This window comes from Branchiostoma floridae, chromosome 6 (assembly GCF_000003815.2).
Source record: "Branchiostoma floridae strain S238N-H82 chromosome 6, Bfl_VNyyK, whole genome shotgun sequence".
Classification (NCBI taxonomy): Eukaryota; Metazoa; Chordata; class Leptocardii; order Amphioxiformes; family Branchiostomatidae; genus Branchiostoma; species Branchiostoma floridae.
In genome coordinates this window covers 18190879-18208824 of record NC_049984.1, presented here as the reverse complement: position 1 = coordinate 18208824, position 17946 = coordinate 18190879, and the positions used below count along the sequence as shown (strand labels likewise).

Sequence of the window (17946 nt, the reverse complement as noted above, 5' to 3'; positions counted from 1 at the left end):
GGGCTAGCAACCATATTATATACAATGTAGTACTAGAAATATACTGAAACAGCCAGGAAACTTGCAGCCCTATGTACCACTAGGCACTACAGGTCTGAACGAAGGAATCACAGTTGCTAAAGTGCTCAACTAAAGGTTGGGTAAAGGTTACTACAGGTAGAGTATTCGTACGGTATACTACATACACGATAGACGTCATTTTCAGAAATATTTTTGACAATCTGTTTTGTATGTTCGGTGCTATCTTGCGTACATGGGAAGCCAGCTGTGAAACTCCGGAAAAAGGAAACAGCGAGGTTCAAGTCATGGCTCTAATGAGATACTTCAAGTGCTTTTCAGTCGTTTGCTCAGATCGTTATGCCGCATAATTGGTACACCAGTGCGTTCGACAAACGTATGAAGGACTTCACAAGTGTTTTTGGTATTCTAAGTTACAGGATGTTACTAAAGTATGATCATCTCAAACGTATGTAAAACACACATTTCTCCACTATCCGATCGAAGTTATCAGAAGGAAAAGGTATAAAAATTGAAGAGTACAAATTTCAATGACCAATACTAATTTGCCTCTAGAATATCCAAGAATATGCAGAAGTTTCCAGAAGTTACACATTCCACATTTTTTGGTTGAATTAAAAAAGCGGCAGTCGTGTATCAGTTCTTTCAACTCGAGCGCGTCGCCATCTTGGTAACCAGACACGTGGCGGCCGAAATGTGACCGCTAGGGCTGGGTACCGGTACAGAAAATTCAGGTCCAGGTCCGGTTCAGGTCCAGAGGATTAGGTCCAGGTCCGCACCTGAACCTGGACCTGATTCAGCATGACTCATACCAATTAATGGTCCATTTCGCTACAAAGAAATCTGTTTTGTGGGGTATTGAACTTACACTGGCGTCTTAAAATCATAAAACACTAACTGCACAAGCACCATTGACTGTAAAACTTGGTAGAAATTAATATAATTATATATATAAACTCTACAGTACTTCACTCTTGTTATTTTCTTCCACCTGCAAGCGCCGAAACGTGTGGATGCCTGATCAAATAATTTGTTTATTTTCTAATCGGTCCAGCATCCGGTCTACCGAATTTTTTAGGTCCGTTTTTCTGGGCCGGTCCAATAAAAAAAGAAAAACCGGGTTTGTACCGGTACACCACCCAGCCCTAGTGACCAATGTTGTTCCTGACCCTGATGATAATTGACGATGATAATTGACGGCCCTGTAAATAATGAATGAGCGTCCTTGGGAACATGGCAACGTACGGTCAGGTCACTTAGGAACGGACATGAGTGACTGTGTTTCCAAAAGAATTAGAATCGTTTTAAATTTCGATTTCTGACAACGCAGCTGATCCATATTTCTCGCTATTTTCAACCACCCCCCTCCCCCAACACACGCACGCGCACACGCACACACGCACGCACGCACACACACACACACACACACACACACACACACACACACACACACACACACACACACACACACACACACGCACAAATACACATATGACTGTTGTATCATGATGTCAGATGAGACATAGCAACGTTTTGTTTTCCTATCAAATAACAGTAGCCTTGGCGTCTATAATACTTAGCGTTACCTCGAACATCGTCTCATCAGGCAAAAGTATTTCCTCTACGATATCAATATATTTGTTATTGTAAAATCCTCATAAGTTTTCGTACAGATTCACAGTAGCAATACGGACAGATCCATAGCAAGGCTTTTAAAATGAGGGGCAAAGAGATTAAATATTCATATATTTCTTTACACCAAGACGATGAGATAGAAATCTGAATGTAATTAAGAAGTACTTTTTACGGCTAAAATAGCGTGGTACTATATTGGTGTGTGATACTACTGTCAGTATTATAACTTTTTGCTATATCTAAGCGATAAAAGCGACTACTAGTATTTATGTGTGGTGTTCAGATGGCTCCTGTGAGATGTTTTCCGTCTCTTTATTGATTATGAAGGCCAAATCCCATGGATAAAGACATCAATGCATTGCTTCATTATGTATTTTATTTGACGATACTACAAGTACTTCTAGTAAATAAATAAAGGTCGTGGTTTTGAATTGGACCTGAACCTATTGAATCATATTGACAAGAATAATAAAGGTCCCAAAAGGGCATTGTGTGCGTGATTACTGTACATGTGTCTCTTGAATAAACTTTGGAAGCATCAGTGATGAGGAAAGTCTAGAGTATTCGTTTATCTTATGATTAGAGTTAACCGATTACAACATTCACAATAATAGCTAGTTGGGCATCCCTGTCCGCGAACCTACTGTAAACTGTTAATAAGACAAATATACATTGTATGATAACAACATACAGTTACGTAAGGTACGTTATGTTATGGCCGTGAAGGTGAACATGAATTCGAAGTAACGATGAGCGCTAAATTTACCAAAAAAATATCCTAAACTTTTTAATAAGATTTTTTTTGCAAATTCATACCCACGGGACATATTGCAAGTGAACAGAATCAAATACTTACGTAGTAATATGAAGTGATTGGGCTAACTACAAGTGAATAATTTGAATTCTAATAACATACTAGATAAGTGACTGAATATGTACATACAGCATTATGAAACGATCACTGTTTTGTCAAAAAGCTCATTTGCTATTAAAGCTTTCCCGGTTCTAGAAGAAGCGAGTTTTATCACAGAAAGCTGCTCAAGAACGCCGCCGGTAGGATCACGAAGTAGTAGACGGGGATCATGATGAGGCCGATGATCCAGAGCGCGATCCCGATCCCGAGCGTGATCTTCCACCACAGGTTAGCCGAGCTGGACGAGTCTCTGGCGCCCGCGTAGTCACCGTCGTTCAACTTCTGACTGACCTGGAGGGGAACAGGAAAAGGTTTATGTTTGAGTACCTTGCCGTGAGTGTACTCAGACACACGAAAATCCTACCTGGGAGTAGAAGACGCTAGCTGAATCTTCTAAGACATTCTTAGCCGGCGCCTGGTTACCAGACCCCAGCCCGATCTCAAAAATATCTATCGTGTTGCTGCACATTTTTGAGGTTGAAGTATGGTATCTAGGCTAAGACATTCTAGACCAAAAGCATTCTATACACTACAGAAGAATATGTGAAAAGGAGAAGGCCAAGGAATCTTACCTTGCAGGAGAATGTACCGGAGATTTTAAGGCATTGTAAGACAGAAGGAATCTTACCTGCCAGGAAAATGCACTAGAGGTTCTAAGACATTGTAAGACAGAAGAAATCTTACCTGGCAGGAGAATGTACCGGAGATTCTTAGACATTGTAAGACAGAAGAAATCTTACCTGGCAGGAGAAAACGAGCGCCACGATGCCGGTTGGCCAGAAGCAGCAGAGGCAGGTGAAGAGCGCGCAGCCGAAGTGATCCTGCGGCCGACCCTCCGCGATCACCACCTGCGTGGCTGGGACGGTCTACGGGCGGAATTTGGGTAGGGAAAAACAGACACATCAGGAGTCACTCTTTAAAAAAAAACTGTAAGGCTTAGGTCACATTTCCAAACCGGGTCCCGGCCGTGTAGCTTTCTGGAGGGGAAACTTATGATATAAAAGACATCAAAATACAGAAAATGTCAACATAAGATTCATGGGCATAATTTGTGTATATTTCTAGGTATATCTTTTATTTTTTCGTTTTTAAGTTTGGAAATGTGACCTAAGTTAAAGTTGCCCGTGCAGATGCTTAGGGTGGTGCCCAACTCCATTTCTTTAGCATTTGGGCCATAGATTTGTGCAAAACACTATAGCAGGGGGCTAGTCCGCTGTTAGTAATCATGGTGTGTGTTCAACTTTTCCTTTTCCTTTTGCTAAGCAGAGAAAGCAGCATGTACCATTCTTAAAGTCTTTGGTACATGACTCGGCCGGCGATCGAACTCACGACCTACCGAATGCAAGGCGAACACTATACCCACTTAGCCATTGCACAGGTGAAAAAAAAGAACTGTATGGGGAATTTAGTGTGACAGAAAGGTGTTCGGGGAGATGATACAATGTTTGAAATTCCCGATTACACTTTGGAAGACTCACCTGCACTACTGTCTGCTGTACAGGAGCAGGGTGAACCACTGGAACGGAAAAAAGTGCAAGACTTATGAAACCCGCTAGGTGACGCTTCCTACCATTAATCTAAACATTATCTAACATTCTCTAACGTTATCAGACGCTTCTTAATGTTATCTAGTGCCTTTGATGTTACCTGACGACATACGTGCTATGATGCCCCCTAGTGCGAGGTGACGTCCCGAAAGTTGTACGAGTACATAACCCACTGACGTCAGATAACGCCGCTACGTGACGACTCTCTAACGTTACGTGACGCCCATTACTTCTACGTGATGAAAACCTCACAATAATTGACGCCCATTAACGCAGCTTACCGTTTGGTGGGTGCATCTCCATAGCGACCGATGTAAATACGGGCAGTGTCAGCTGATCGTTACCACCACAGGACCCGACGGCTGCCGAACAACAGAGAGGGTTCGGTATTGTTAGAAAAGGTCAAATATCTGGATCTGACAATGAAAATAAACTGTAAAGTGTTTAACCCTTAGCATACTAAAGTAGCCATTTGGCTACCAGTTCTCTATTGATTACAGGGCTAGGCAGTAGAGAGAGGGTTACGTTTGGCCAGGTAAACTCAGACGTATAACTTTAAGTCTGCCAAGTTTGATCAAATTAACTGCACGAACAGAGGACGTGCTGTGCTGACCTTAATGGTAGTGCGTTCAGCAATGGAATTTCTTGCGTGTTGCTTGTCCTAACTTGCATTATTTATGATGCGTGTTTCTTTTGTCCAATAACTCCCACTCAATCACCGTCACGTTTACTATTAGTACAACAGCCACATGCGGAAGGCGTATGGTAGCCTTCTTCTAATCTCCAAGCAGATCCTACGGTAGCATTAGATAGTATCAAAAGCTACCAGGGGTGTGAAGCCAGCTTAGGAGTGTGTATGCGACCGGAGGTGCCCGTTCGACTCCCTTTGCCTTTGGACGGCTACGCTCCCTGGCCAGCTTTGAAACTATCTTATGGTACCGTAGATTCTGCTTGGAGATGAGACTTCTCCGTGGCCTTCTCTGAGTGCTGGCGGTTGTTGTTGTGGAAGCGATGGTTTGCGATTTTCCAAATATGGGCCAGATTCGTATGCCGCGAAGTTCGTGTCTTCGAATCAGAGCACCCATTACAATAACTGCCAGCGCTGTTGGGAGGTCGCAAAGGAGGCCATAGGCATATGGAAGATCTGGAGTTCACCACGACCATAGGTGTGCAGGAAACATGTACTGACTCAAATAGTTTAGGGGGCCAGTCAGCATAGGATATAGTAGTGGGAAACAATAATAGTACACGTGGTCTTGGGGGGTAGTTAACACCCCATTTGATTTTAAAGCTCTCGTAGTAAGTCTGAGACTGAGAGTTATGAAAAACTTGTTAGATTTGTCACAATGGCGAAACCTTATACAGTCAAAACTGCTAAAGATAAGAAGACCGCTTTGGAGACTAATAGAGTCTAGTGATCACTATAGACATGATTCTTAAAAAAATCCAAGTGAATAAAAAAAGTGGCCACATTGTGGTCATCATGTATTTGTGGTCACTTGTACAAGTATCTTTAGGATTTTTTGGTAACCATTCAAATAAAAACGATCATTTCCGCTTGCCGTTTTTTGCCAAGCTTGGAAATGGAAGTTACACTGATAAAAGATGAATTGAATGTTGTATTGTAGAGGTATTTTTCGGTGTACAAAAAAAAGATTGACTGTTCTGTGCAGTTTTCTGAGCGGGAGAAAAACAGTTTGGCTCCAGCCCCAAAAATGTCTCACCACTACGTTTAAAAACTATTTCTTCCAAAGAATCGTTCACATCTGGAACGCTTTACCCCTCAACATTAGAACTCTAAAACTTTCCCCAGTTGTTACAATTAATACCTTTAAGAAAGCAATCCTAGTCCACTATCTCTCTCTTACCAACGACAGATTTAACTCCAACGACGTATGTACTTGGGTCACCCACTGTCAGTGTCCCAGTTGTACACCTTTCTAGATATTTCATATTTCATCTTACCATTATTTCTATGATTTATTTCTTTATATTTGTTATTATTGTATATTTGCTTTTATTGTCGTTGACAAAATCATTATTATTTGATTGTACAATTGTTATTATTTGTTATCATTATGATTATTTTTCTATTATTGTATAATTTAGTTGCACGGGAGGCAACTAGTAAAGGTTTTACCTGTTTTTGCCTCCCTACCATTTTGTAAACACAATATGGTGAAGTTCAAATAAATAAATAAAAATAAATAAATAAATAAGTAAAGAACATTTCGTCACTCTCATTACAGCCAGATATGCATGCCATTTAGGTTTTGTGACAAGAACCTTACATAATTTCCCAGTGCCAAGGTATATAGCTATTTACCAAACATCACAGTTGGTAAACCACCAATGCCAACAATCTCAGAACGCTACATAAAGTTCAATTATGTACAAAACAGTTCTCTTGAAGGTTTCTAGATGGTAACGTTACGTTCAATAGAAGCGTATAACCTTGTTCTTTTGTCTTAGTGCACTGTTGTGAATAAGAGAGTTCTATTGTCTTGTTGTGCTGTTGTGAGTAAGAAAGAGATAATTCTAGTATGTTACCTTTTCAGCAGATGAGAATGCTTCTATCTCGGTAAGGTGGTAAATGTAAATGTTTGGAGATGAGGCCGCCTCGTGTCTGTATAGACATTGACAATGTTTTTGTTTTTACTTTTGGCGTAACCAAGGACACGCATAGCTACGCATTGATCGATATTCGTAATACAGGGACAGTGTGAGAAGTCCAAAGTTTCTCCAAAATGAAATTCGTTTCCTTGAGTGGGATAACCTTGATTTGAGGTAATTCATCTGGTATGTTTAGCGACCAATTAGAGTGCAGGGGCTATAGAAAGAAGAGCAAACAATAGCATAGAACTTCACTTACCATCTACTCTCCTCGTTTAATCTTTACACGGTTTTCATGAAAAGTTGTGTAGAATAGAATGTAGACCAGGAGAGAACCTCATTGTGTAGAGTGTAGCCTGACAAAGCTAGCAACGTCATCTTACGACCTGTCTCAGTATTGCAGCTACGGCGATCATCTTGCAGTTGCGGGTCAAAAAACGTACAAACCGAGTTCGGCCTACATGAAGATACTTAAGAAATAGCCCTAACCCTAAGACCTAGGGTCAGTAGTAGGCTTACAATTAGGGTTATGCTCAAATTCAAACAGTCATAGCTTCCCATCAAAGAATGATATCTATATTTAAGCAGAAATCCGAGCATAAATCATTACGGTTGTATGCCAACATTTCGTGGCATATATCACAGGGATTTATATAGCAAATGCCATAAATCTGATTCAGATACGAAGGCATAGGCGCCACAGATGCACATACTATTGACAATAAACATAAATTTATCATTTTGAAGTGATGACATATGTGTACATACGGTCATATGTTTAAGTCATTTCCGTACTACCGTTAGGTCATTTGGTTGTAGTACCAGGGCACAGGAACCAAGAATGTACATTTTTGGTCCGTCTTAAAATGGCCAAAAATGGCAAAATTGAGCAGTTTCAAGTAATGCATTAGATTTAAAGCCTAGGCCAAACAGGTGAAAAATGTTTTTTCACCTATGTGCCAATTTCTTTTTTATTCAACCTCTGCTTGGAGAGAATAATATAATCTCCAAGCAGATTCCTCCGTGGCAAAACAGTAACATAAGCTGGGGAAGGACTTTGGCCGGCAGAGGAGTAAAATTGTCCGCATGGCAAATTTTACTCCTCTGCCAGCTAAAGTCCTCCCCCAGCTTGTGTCACTGTCTTGCCACGGAGGAATCTGCTTGGAGATTAAGAATAACACACCAGCTGTTTATACGTTACCAGCTGCGTAAGACTGTTATGTCTGATTTACCCTCTAATTCTCTTCAAACTGGCTTTACATCCGATCCTAATGGACGCCCTTATAACGAAGTCCTTTTCACATATGGCTTTGTCATTTGAGTGTTCTTTACGGTGGCATTCTGTACCATGAGGCACGGGTACAGCAATAACCATAATACAATGTAAAAGCTGGGAGGGGGCTAGTTCACAATTTTCAACGTTTGCTAGGTTCTCCTATACCGGGAAAGGGATTTTGGAAGGAAGTTTCACCAACGCTGAAAATCGCGAACTTGCACCCCCTTCCCCCCAAATAAAAACCAGCCCCTTTCGAAGACTGCAACGGAGGATAGGGGAGCTAAACCTGTCTACTGCTAGAAACAAAGACATATTTTTAAGAAACACGATTGAAAGTTATATGCGCATTACTCTGAATGTTAAATATACAATTCTTTCCACGTGGTTTTGAAAAGGCTATTTCCCGAAAATAGGTCGCAATCAGTTCAATTCAACTGCGCACATTGCAACCTGGAGAGGATAGATATGACTATCTATAACTTGTATGTCAGAAATTTATTGCACAGTCACGAGTTAAACGTACGTACAGGAAAGTCATATCAAAAGTAATGCCCTGATCAGTCTCTGTACAGTCTTAGTCTAAGTTTAGACCACAGTTGATGAATTGGTGAGGACATACGAGTCAGAGTGTTGGGATATTTACCTCCATGAAAAATGTAGGTATAGTTTTTGGTGTGTCTGTTTGTTTGTGTTTTCATATATTTGTAACGCTTGAACCTCTGAATGTATTACGATTATGTTTCTCGGTGAAACTACATGTATGTGGGTTTTAAAGTTGCGTTGGTATTAGGGGTAGGTATCGGTACAAAACTGTTTTTTTTTTTCTTAATGGGCAGGTCCGGAAAAACTGGATCTGAAAAATTCGTTGGACCTAATGTTAGACCTGTCGAAAAATGAACAGATTATATAATCAGGCGTTCACACGTTCTGTGGCTTACTGGTCGAAGAAAATAACAAGAGTGAAGTAGAGTATAGTTTATAGTCTTTTCTACCAACTTTTACAGTCAATCCTACGTATTACAGAGGTAGTTAGCCTTGTAGGATTTTAAAACTTTGAGACGTCAGTGGGAGTTAGATATTCCACAAAACATACTCTTTGTTGAGAAATGGACACAAGTTTTCACATACCGGATCAGGTCCAGGTTCAGGTCCGGACCTGGACCTGATCCTCTGGACCTGAACCGGACCTGGACCTGAATTTTCTGCACCGGTACCCACCTCTAGTTTGTATACACGGCGTGTTACATACGGCGCTGCGTCTACGTATACGCTGGGCTTATCTTTTATTACCAGGCAAACGTATTCTGACTTACTTGTAGAGGCCACGAAAAGATATATTGCTGATCGACTGTAGCCTAACTGTAACAGTGAATACTTTCGTTACGTAGGTACTGATAATACAACACTTTAACATGTACTACACAAAACAAGATTAAGTTTCTATAGTCTTTCTATTTAGTCAATACATTACTAAATTCAAAGAAAATGGTCAAAACATAAGTTTATGATTACCTAAGATTTCACTTTGTCACTTTGACGATCGTGACAATGTTACAGTCAAACCTGCCTATAGCGGCCATTCAAGGGACCACATAGAAAAATGTGACCACTATAAACAGGTGGCCAATATAGAGAACATGCTGATCAACTGACCACGAGCTATACTTTACACCGATCTTTCTCGCCAAGTAACATTGTCACCATCGTCAAAACATTCAACATTTGACCCGAGATATTTTGTACTATAAAATAAATGAGATGAGTATCGCAATAACCATGAAACAATGTAAATATTCCCGCTGTTCACGATTCAAAAAGATTTCGAGTGCGCAACTTTTGTCTAATGCAATATTTCCCAACTTCTACAAGTTTACAACAAGCTCTTGAGAGGATACGGCGAGAAAATCCTTACTTACCAGATCACCGAGTTTCGTCACGGGACAAATTCTACCTTTTGGCGAGCCATAAAACACAACATCTACATAAGTGCACAATCAATATATCAAGGAAGTTTCTACTTTGCAACTTACTTGCAATTTGAGAAGTGGAAGCTGATAATAAAGTGCTTAGAGGTTTCTCCTCCTGTTTGCTCGTGATAATGGTTTTCCAGAATCAAATTAATCCTGTTAACTAAAACACCCCCGAAGAATATCTCCTGTAACCCGCGTGGATTTTCAAGCTACGGGATAAAGAAAATGAGCACGACTCCAGTTCCGTATTGATTGATTGATTGAGTGCAAATCTTGTAGTTGTGTGTGGCAACAAATTCTCAAGCTAAAGTTACTCTCACGACCATTATTCTTCCTTTTTAGTCCATGTTGATTTGATTCTATGGATGACACCCTCTGGGACCCCAGAAAACCGATGCGTGCGGGCGAATAAAAACAATTTGGCCAAAAACGTTGCCTTCATAATATGAAATTTACGTGAATTTAGGTTGAACAAATGACTGAACACACAGAGTATGATGTACTGAACATTATATTCTTCATTTTTGTTCTTTCACTTTTTCTTCTTCTTCTTTGACTTTCGCTGTGGCATTCTTGCAATTTTCAATGAGCATATATTTGCTCATTTTGCAGGTGCTTTGTACTTACAAAAAGTGGTCAAAAATGACCGAAACTTAATGCTCGCGGATGTCAAGTCGAAAACAGATAGATAGATTGACAAGTTGTAAGCTGCAATTTTTCACTTATAATTAGTAGGGTGCTAGCACATGTTGTAAGATGAAATTGTGAAGTCATCTGTGAGTATTTTAGCAGTTTGTCGGCACCATATTTTAGACATTTTGCTGCTCTGGGAATTAGGGACAGACAATAGCACTCTCACACAGTAGACAAGATTCCCCTCTTAATATATACTCTAATTCTGAGTCCATAACTGCCGAGTGCTTTCCCGCAAGGTACCCATCTCCAGACTTGAAAGCTTGCCAAGTTAAAGTCCGAAGTTAACTTGAAATTGCATTCATAGCAATGTGATTTGACGCCAGTCAGCGGTTATCAACTTTTAAAGTCTGGAAGTATATTCTAGAGTTTTGACTGACAATCCTTATCTTTCTCATTTGCAGTGGTACCGACCTCTATCCTGTGAGGATGTGGTATATGACATGTTCTCCCAAATTGCTTACCACGTGGCTGGAGTGCTGCGATACTGTTTGCATCCTCAATAGAGTATTTCTCTAGCGTCCAAGATAAAGTTGAAGCCGTCAATCTAAATTGAAGCTAAGCCTGGCGCTTTCTTATCTGTGTGCCTACCTACCTACCTAGTCTCTTAACCACCAGCTCATTTGGGGGTATATGACATGAAGATAAAGAGCTGGCGATCTGAATAGGTAGTTAGAATAGGGACATGTGGCTCGCTACGGTTCACTACTCTCCAAGCAGAGGTTAGGCTGTTTTTTTCTACGTTTTTATCGGGCTTTATATTTTGCATTGTATCTGGTATTTTGTATAATCTCTGCTTGGAGAGTACGGCTAGCTTCTTCAGCCAAGCACACTAGGTTAGCTCCATATTCTTGATATGCGTGCTGGGCTCTTTAACGAACAGAGGATTGACGCTTGAGGCTATAATTCCTGAAGTTTTTCATACATGTACATAGGGGCACGGACTTTACGTCACCAACCGAAAGGACTCCTACAACCCGTCTCACCATGCTCGAGCGGCATTTGGACTTCCACTATCTGGGTCTTTCAATTGGCCCTTGAATGATTATCGTATGTCCATTCCGAAAAAAATGAACATATCACGAAAAGCTGTAGAAAAATTTAGAATTTCAACAGCTAAAGACTGTGTATTATTTATTTCAACTTCCTCATCACACATGCCATGTAAAAATGAGTTGGACAAAAGTAACAGGCATAAATCCTTTTCCTCGTGGATGTCCGATTGGTAGTTGGCAGAAAAATATTCATTGCCAACTGCATGAGCGATCCTCACCAAAGCTGATCATCATGAATTTCACTTCTAGATAGGGAACGAACACATGTTGTAAGCTGAAATTGTTCATTTGGTAGGGAGCGAGGACATGTTGTAATTGTTCATTTGGTAAGGACACGATGTAAGATGAAAAATGTTTAATAGCTGATTATAACTATAACTAGTTTGGCTGGGACAACTTCTGGCCACCTTTGACCCACACCTGACGTCACTCTTCCCTTGTACCATATTGCGTTGGCGTGAAAGTCTTTGTCACTGTGGGCCTTCGTACAAATAAGAAGGAAAGCGAAGGACCTTGACATATTCGTACCCTGCAAGTGATAGGCAAAATCTAGTTACGTTCTCAGCAAACTTCCTCTGTTTGCACGGAGATGATTGGTGGGCATTTATCCCATCTGGCTCTTCGAGATTTACAAGTAATCAGCAAAGCTAAATCCATATGTCACTACATATAATTTGATATTCTTACAGAGGATTATCAGCTTCAACACCCCTGACAAATGTACGGATGTCATCATACAGCTGCACATCACTGTGCAATTATTGGGTATTACCCCGTGGCTCTGGCTCGTTTCACCCAGGGTGGAGGATCTGTGCCTGGCATGATGAGATACTTACTTCTTATTAGACGCTTTCTATTCTTATCTTCCGGTTTCAGGCACGACTCAAGCCATTCAAAAAGTGCAAATGTCTGTTGGAAATAGGTAAATGGTATAAGGTGATAGTGGCATGGTAGTTTTTAGGCCGATAGGAAACTCAAATAAATATTGGGACACGGGCATATTGCCAATGAATATACATCGCCACTGCGTGTTGCGATTTCAGTAAAAAAAAATTTAAAGGCCTGAAAACAGCTTTTTTTTAAATATTCGTGTTTCCAGAAACATCTTCGCACCACAGTCATAAGCTGCTAGATTAGATATAAGAATAGTATGTAAGCATCATTTAAACACTGCACGAAAAGCCAAACTTGCGGGGTGGACATCGTGTTTCACGTGCCTGCAGATTCGAATTTTAGAATGTGCGATTAAAAGAATTTGGCCAAAAAAGTTGCTTTCGTCATGAAAAAAGTGAAGCACGAAATTAAAGTTGAACAAATGACTGAACACACAGAGCATGATACAGCGAACGATAGATTCTTCGAAATCACAGATCAATAAAACTAGTTCCTTTAATCTAAAAACTTTAAGATGTCATTGAGTGGATCCCAGTCAATATAATACCTCGTAGTTGTCGCTAAGGTTAGAGTACAACTGTGTCGCAAATCAATTGTCGATGCATAGAAATGTGTAAATTCAAACAGATTAAAAGCCCCCAGGAGAGAAAATCGAGTACTACTGCATCGAAATTCTTTAGACAGTTCTTGTAAGATGCTTGAAATATGTTGCAAGCGTAACAAAAGGATTGGAACCGTGTTAGTGTTCCATCTCAAAGCTAGCGAATTATCACTGTGTATTCGGATATTGCATGGTCAAAGGATTATCCACAATTGTCTCTGTGATAAACGTAAGTACAAAGAGCTATTCTACCAATCATTGATCGGTCTAGGCATAAAAAGACACTAGTCTCTAGCGTTTGATAACACGATCAGCTTGGCGAACGTATGAACTCAATGGCATGGAACTGGTAAAGACCAACATTAAATTACCAGCATTAGTATTCTTCTATGATCTGTTTAAAGGTATTTCTCACCCACAAAATTAAATCGTTTGACGATTGGAGCAAAATGTCTTGTTGCCGTTTTTCTCGAGAAGAATACAATAATCAGAGGTACGCCAGTTTTGGTGGGCGGGTTGACCGGTAAGGCGCTTTAGTCGTTGTAGTTTCAGACCAAGCACATCCAGCTCATGATGTATCCCCTTTCTCACCAGAAAAAGAAGTGTTGCGCATTAATTTGTATACATGGCAAGCTCGTGTGGGCAGTGTGGGTACAGAACCGCTAAAAAGTCTGACTTATCCCGTCATGTTTCTCTGGTAAAATGTGTAGTATGACCTTCGAGTTTACACTTGGAAGCACATTTGCTCAACACGTGCCAAGCCAGGCGTGCATGCTGCTGGTCATTCAGGCTTCCGTAACGTAAGGGTTGACTAAAAAATCGCAGCTCGAGATAGCGGACAGGCTTCCGTAACGTAAGGGTTGACTAAAAAATCGCAGCTCGAGATAGCGGACAGGCTTCCGTAACGTAAGGGTTGACTAAAAAATCGCAGCTCGAGATAGCGGACAGGCTTCCGTAACGTAAGGGTTGACTAAAAAATCGCAGCTCGAGATAGCGGACAGGCTTCCATAACGTAAGGGTTGACGAAAACATCGCAGCTCGAGATAGCGGACCACAGCAGGACCTGGACTTAATTGACCACTTCCGTAATGTAAGGTTTGACGAAAACATTGCAGCTCGAGATAGCGGGCAAGCAACGGGCCATGAACGACACCGGGCAACCTGTTAGTCCTCTGTACTGAAATTCCCAAGGGAGACATGAATGAACCCCTGGTGTAGATTTTACTCGTAGCCACTGAAGGCAGACTGTTATGAAAACACAATGATGTATTTAAATCGATAACCCGTTGGTTTGTAAGTTTTTTTGTAAGTTTTTGAAATGCCCCATGTTTCAGAATGTCCAATATTTCGCCACTACTGTTAATTTGACGTTGTGTATGTGGTTGTTTTGAAGTACGACGCGTCAACACCATCATTGGGAAAAGACTAAACGTGATGTCTGAAGTCAAATGTTTTCTTTGGATAATCAGGTTTACCTTTGACCCACAGTACGTTCACCTCTGACCCGACCATTACTACGGAAGGACAAGCTGCCCGAGTCCTGGTGTAATACGTGGGGGACAAACGTCATAAAAAAAGTAGGTAAGACAGGTAAACGAGTAACCCGGTATCTTGGTATCATACGTAATACATTGTGTTATTAAGTGGAAGTAAAACCTATATTTGATGTGTTATATGGGCATTTTCCTCCTTGCTGGAAGTAAAGGGGGTGGGCCGTGGGTGGGGGGGCAAATCAAACATACATTCGGCCCCTCGCCAACTACTAGTACTATGTAGATGTACATCATGCATGTAACGTTGCATCAAGTAACATTTAGTCGAGACATATGAAAAGTAACTTCTTTACATCACAAAATGACATATTAGTTTTTGATAATTATTAACGTTATAACGTTACATGATCTAAGCTTTTTCTGACCTTTGTACTCGAAGTCGGAGGACATTGTTCTCAGGTTTAATTTCCAAAAATAGTGACTTTTACTATTAATTTTACAATGTCTTTGTTGACTTCTTATCAGGACATGGCAACAGCAAGGTATAGGTCTCCCACTGAAGTTGGTCAGGGCCACCACGATGGGTCTCACACTGGGGTTTCACAGGTTGATTTAGAGAAGCCGTTAGCAAGACTCACTGGTGAGAGACCCTTCAAGTGCGGGGACTGTGGGTACAGGGGAGCCAAAAAGTATGACTTATCCAGACATATTAGAATCCACACAGGAGAAAAACCATACAAGTGTGACCAATGTGACTATACTGCAGCGGAAAAGTCTAGTTTGAACTATCATTTGAAGAAACATACTGGTGAAAGACCCTTCATGTGTGGGGATTGTGGGTACAGGGCAACTAAACAGTCAGACTTAACCAAACATATTAGAGTACACACAGGAGAAAGACCCTACAAGTGTGATCAGTGTGATTATTCTGCTAAAGAAAAGTCTAGTTTGAACCAACACATGATATACAAACATACCAGTGAGAAACCCTTCATGTGTGGGGAGTGTGGTTACAGGGCATCTAAAAAGTCTGACTTGTTTCGACATATGAGAACTCATTCAGGGGAAAAACCTTACAAATGTGACCAGTGTGACTATTCTGCAGCACGGAAAACCACTTTAGATGACCACAAAACACTGCACTCTGGTAAGAAACCCTATAAATGTGATACATGCGAGTACAGGGCAGCTCGAAAGACTCACTTGCGCCTACATATGAGAACGCATACAGGAGAAAAACCCTACAAGTGCAACCAGTGTGACTATTCTGCAGCACAAATGTCTGTTCTGCAATACCACCTCACAAAACACACCGGTGAGAAACCTTTTATTTGTGGTGAGTGTGGGTACAGGACAGCTAAAAAGTCTAACTTAGTGATACACATGAGAGTCCACACAGGGGAAAAACCCTACAAGTGTGACCAGTGTGATTATTCTGCAGCACACAAACCCCACTTGGACGAACACCTAGCAAGGCACAGTGGTGAGAAACCCTTCTCGTGTGGGCAGTGTGGGTACAGAACCGCTAAAAAGTCTGACTTATCCCGTCATGTTCATACCCACACAAAAGACAAACCCTTCAAGTGTGATCAGTGTGACTATTCTGCAGCGGATAAGGCAAGTTTGAAACATCATTTGGCAAAACACACCGGTGAAAAACCATTCAAGTGTGGGCAGTGTGGGTATGGAACAACTCAAAGGATTGCCTTAACCATACATATGAGAGTCCACACTGGAGAAAAACCTTACAAATGTGACCAGTGTGACTATGCTACTGCAGGGAGGTCAAATTTGAACAAACACATGACAACACACACCGGTGAAAAACCCTACATGTGTGGGGAGTGTGGTTACAGAACAACCCGACGGACACACTTGATACAACATATAAGAACTCATACAGGAGAAAAACCCTACAAGTGTGACCAGTGCAAATACTCCACAGCTTACCAATCTGATCTAGCGAAACACAAGAAAACTCACACAAAAGAAACAGCCATGCATGTGTGACCATACTGCAACTGGCTTTGCCTGTGTATAGTTAGACAACAGCTCCATTTTATATGCTGTATATATTTTTCAATATTTTACAAGGATGTTGTTTTTTAATGTACATATTCTTTTCTTTCATATCATGATAACATGCATGTAAATAGTTTTTATTCATATTGACAAAGGAATTTTGATGACAAATCTTGTATTGCAATTGTTGTTTCAAAGAATATATTGATATTCTAAAAAACAGCATTTTATTGTAGTAGAATACACTTGCATGAAACCTAGGACATGCCCTTGATCAAACAATGTACATGAGTTCTATGCAAGTTCACTATCATTTTGTAATTAGATAGCCGAATTATGTAGAATAAAACCCATTTGACATCTTTCAAAAGTACTCCGTGTAATATTTTAGATGATAGGTGTTCCTATTAGATGTGTCCATTATGTAGAGAGAAGGAGCAGGTTTATTTATTCATCTGATTAGTAAAATGTCAAACAAAACATTAGTCCAAAATGTATTAGCTTCTTGTCAGATTTTTTTCTGGAAAAATTGGACTGACAGGTGAAAAAAAGCATTAAATAAATTTTTCAAAAGATCGGGATGGAAATATACGGCTTAAATTTAAAAAAAACAGCCTGATGAGTTAAAAGGCATGTTTTATGCAATAAATCCCTCCCTTTGATTTGTTACTATGGCCATAGCAAGTAAATTGTATGGATGACATCTTCTGCAGACTGAAAAAAATAAAAATAGTGAGATAGGGCGAAAATAAAACGCGTGTTGAGTTCTCGTAGTTGTAAAGTTTTGTTCCTGAGACTAACATATAGAGCTCCTCTATACACTGGGCAATCGGCATTGTTTCCCCATTTTATAAGTTATGAGTTCTAAAAGAAAGTGGTAAGACTCCTAAATTTTGACTGCACCACTCCAGTGTATGACAAGGGATGAATATTAAGTGTCCCAAAAATTATCACTTACGGAGTGCTCAAGACAGTAAAATATTTTATATTATCCCCTGTACACAATTACATTATGGAGCTTTTATTAGTGCATTCGGGGAAGTCTTACAGAGATTTTGGCTTCGTTTGCTGGGGGAGATAGACGTACCTCTACAATTAAAGCACTACCCCAGAAGGCACTCAAAGCATTATCTAGTTTTAGTGTCTATCTCGGAGACATGCTTGTTTCCGATATAGGCACTAAAACTAGGTAATGCTCTGAGTCATTCTATAATCC

General features: G+C 40.5%; 2 protein-coding genes across 2 annotated transcripts; one reads left to right on the top strand and one right to left on the bottom strand.

The window, feature by feature from the left end:
• Positions 1-2041: 2041 nt before the first annotated feature.
• LOC118417914 (transmembrane protein 91-like) lies at positions 2042-6749 on the bottom strand. Its single transcript, XM_035823676.1, has 5 exons — positions 6664-6749; positions 4395-4475; positions 4045-4082; positions 3307-3432; positions 2042-2857 (listed from the first exon to the last, which is right to left on the bottom strand). Exons 2-5 carry the CDS (start codon positions 4414-4416, stop codon positions 2678-2680), a joined length of 366 nt encoding a protein of 121 aa, XP_035679569.1. The 5' UTR covers positions 4417-4475; positions 6664-6749; the 3' UTR covers positions 2042-2677.
• Positions 6750-15125: 8376 nt separating this feature from the next.
• LOC118418628 (gastrula zinc finger protein XlCGF57.1-like) lies at positions 15126-17086 on the top strand. The gene has a single exon (XM_035824638.1). The coding sequence runs from the start codon at positions 15210-15212 to the stop codon at positions 16716-16718; it is 1509 nt and encodes a 502-aa protein (XP_035680531.1). The 5' UTR covers positions 15126-15209; the 3' UTR covers positions 16719-17086.
• The last annotated feature ends 860 nt before the right edge of the window (positions 17087-17946 follow it).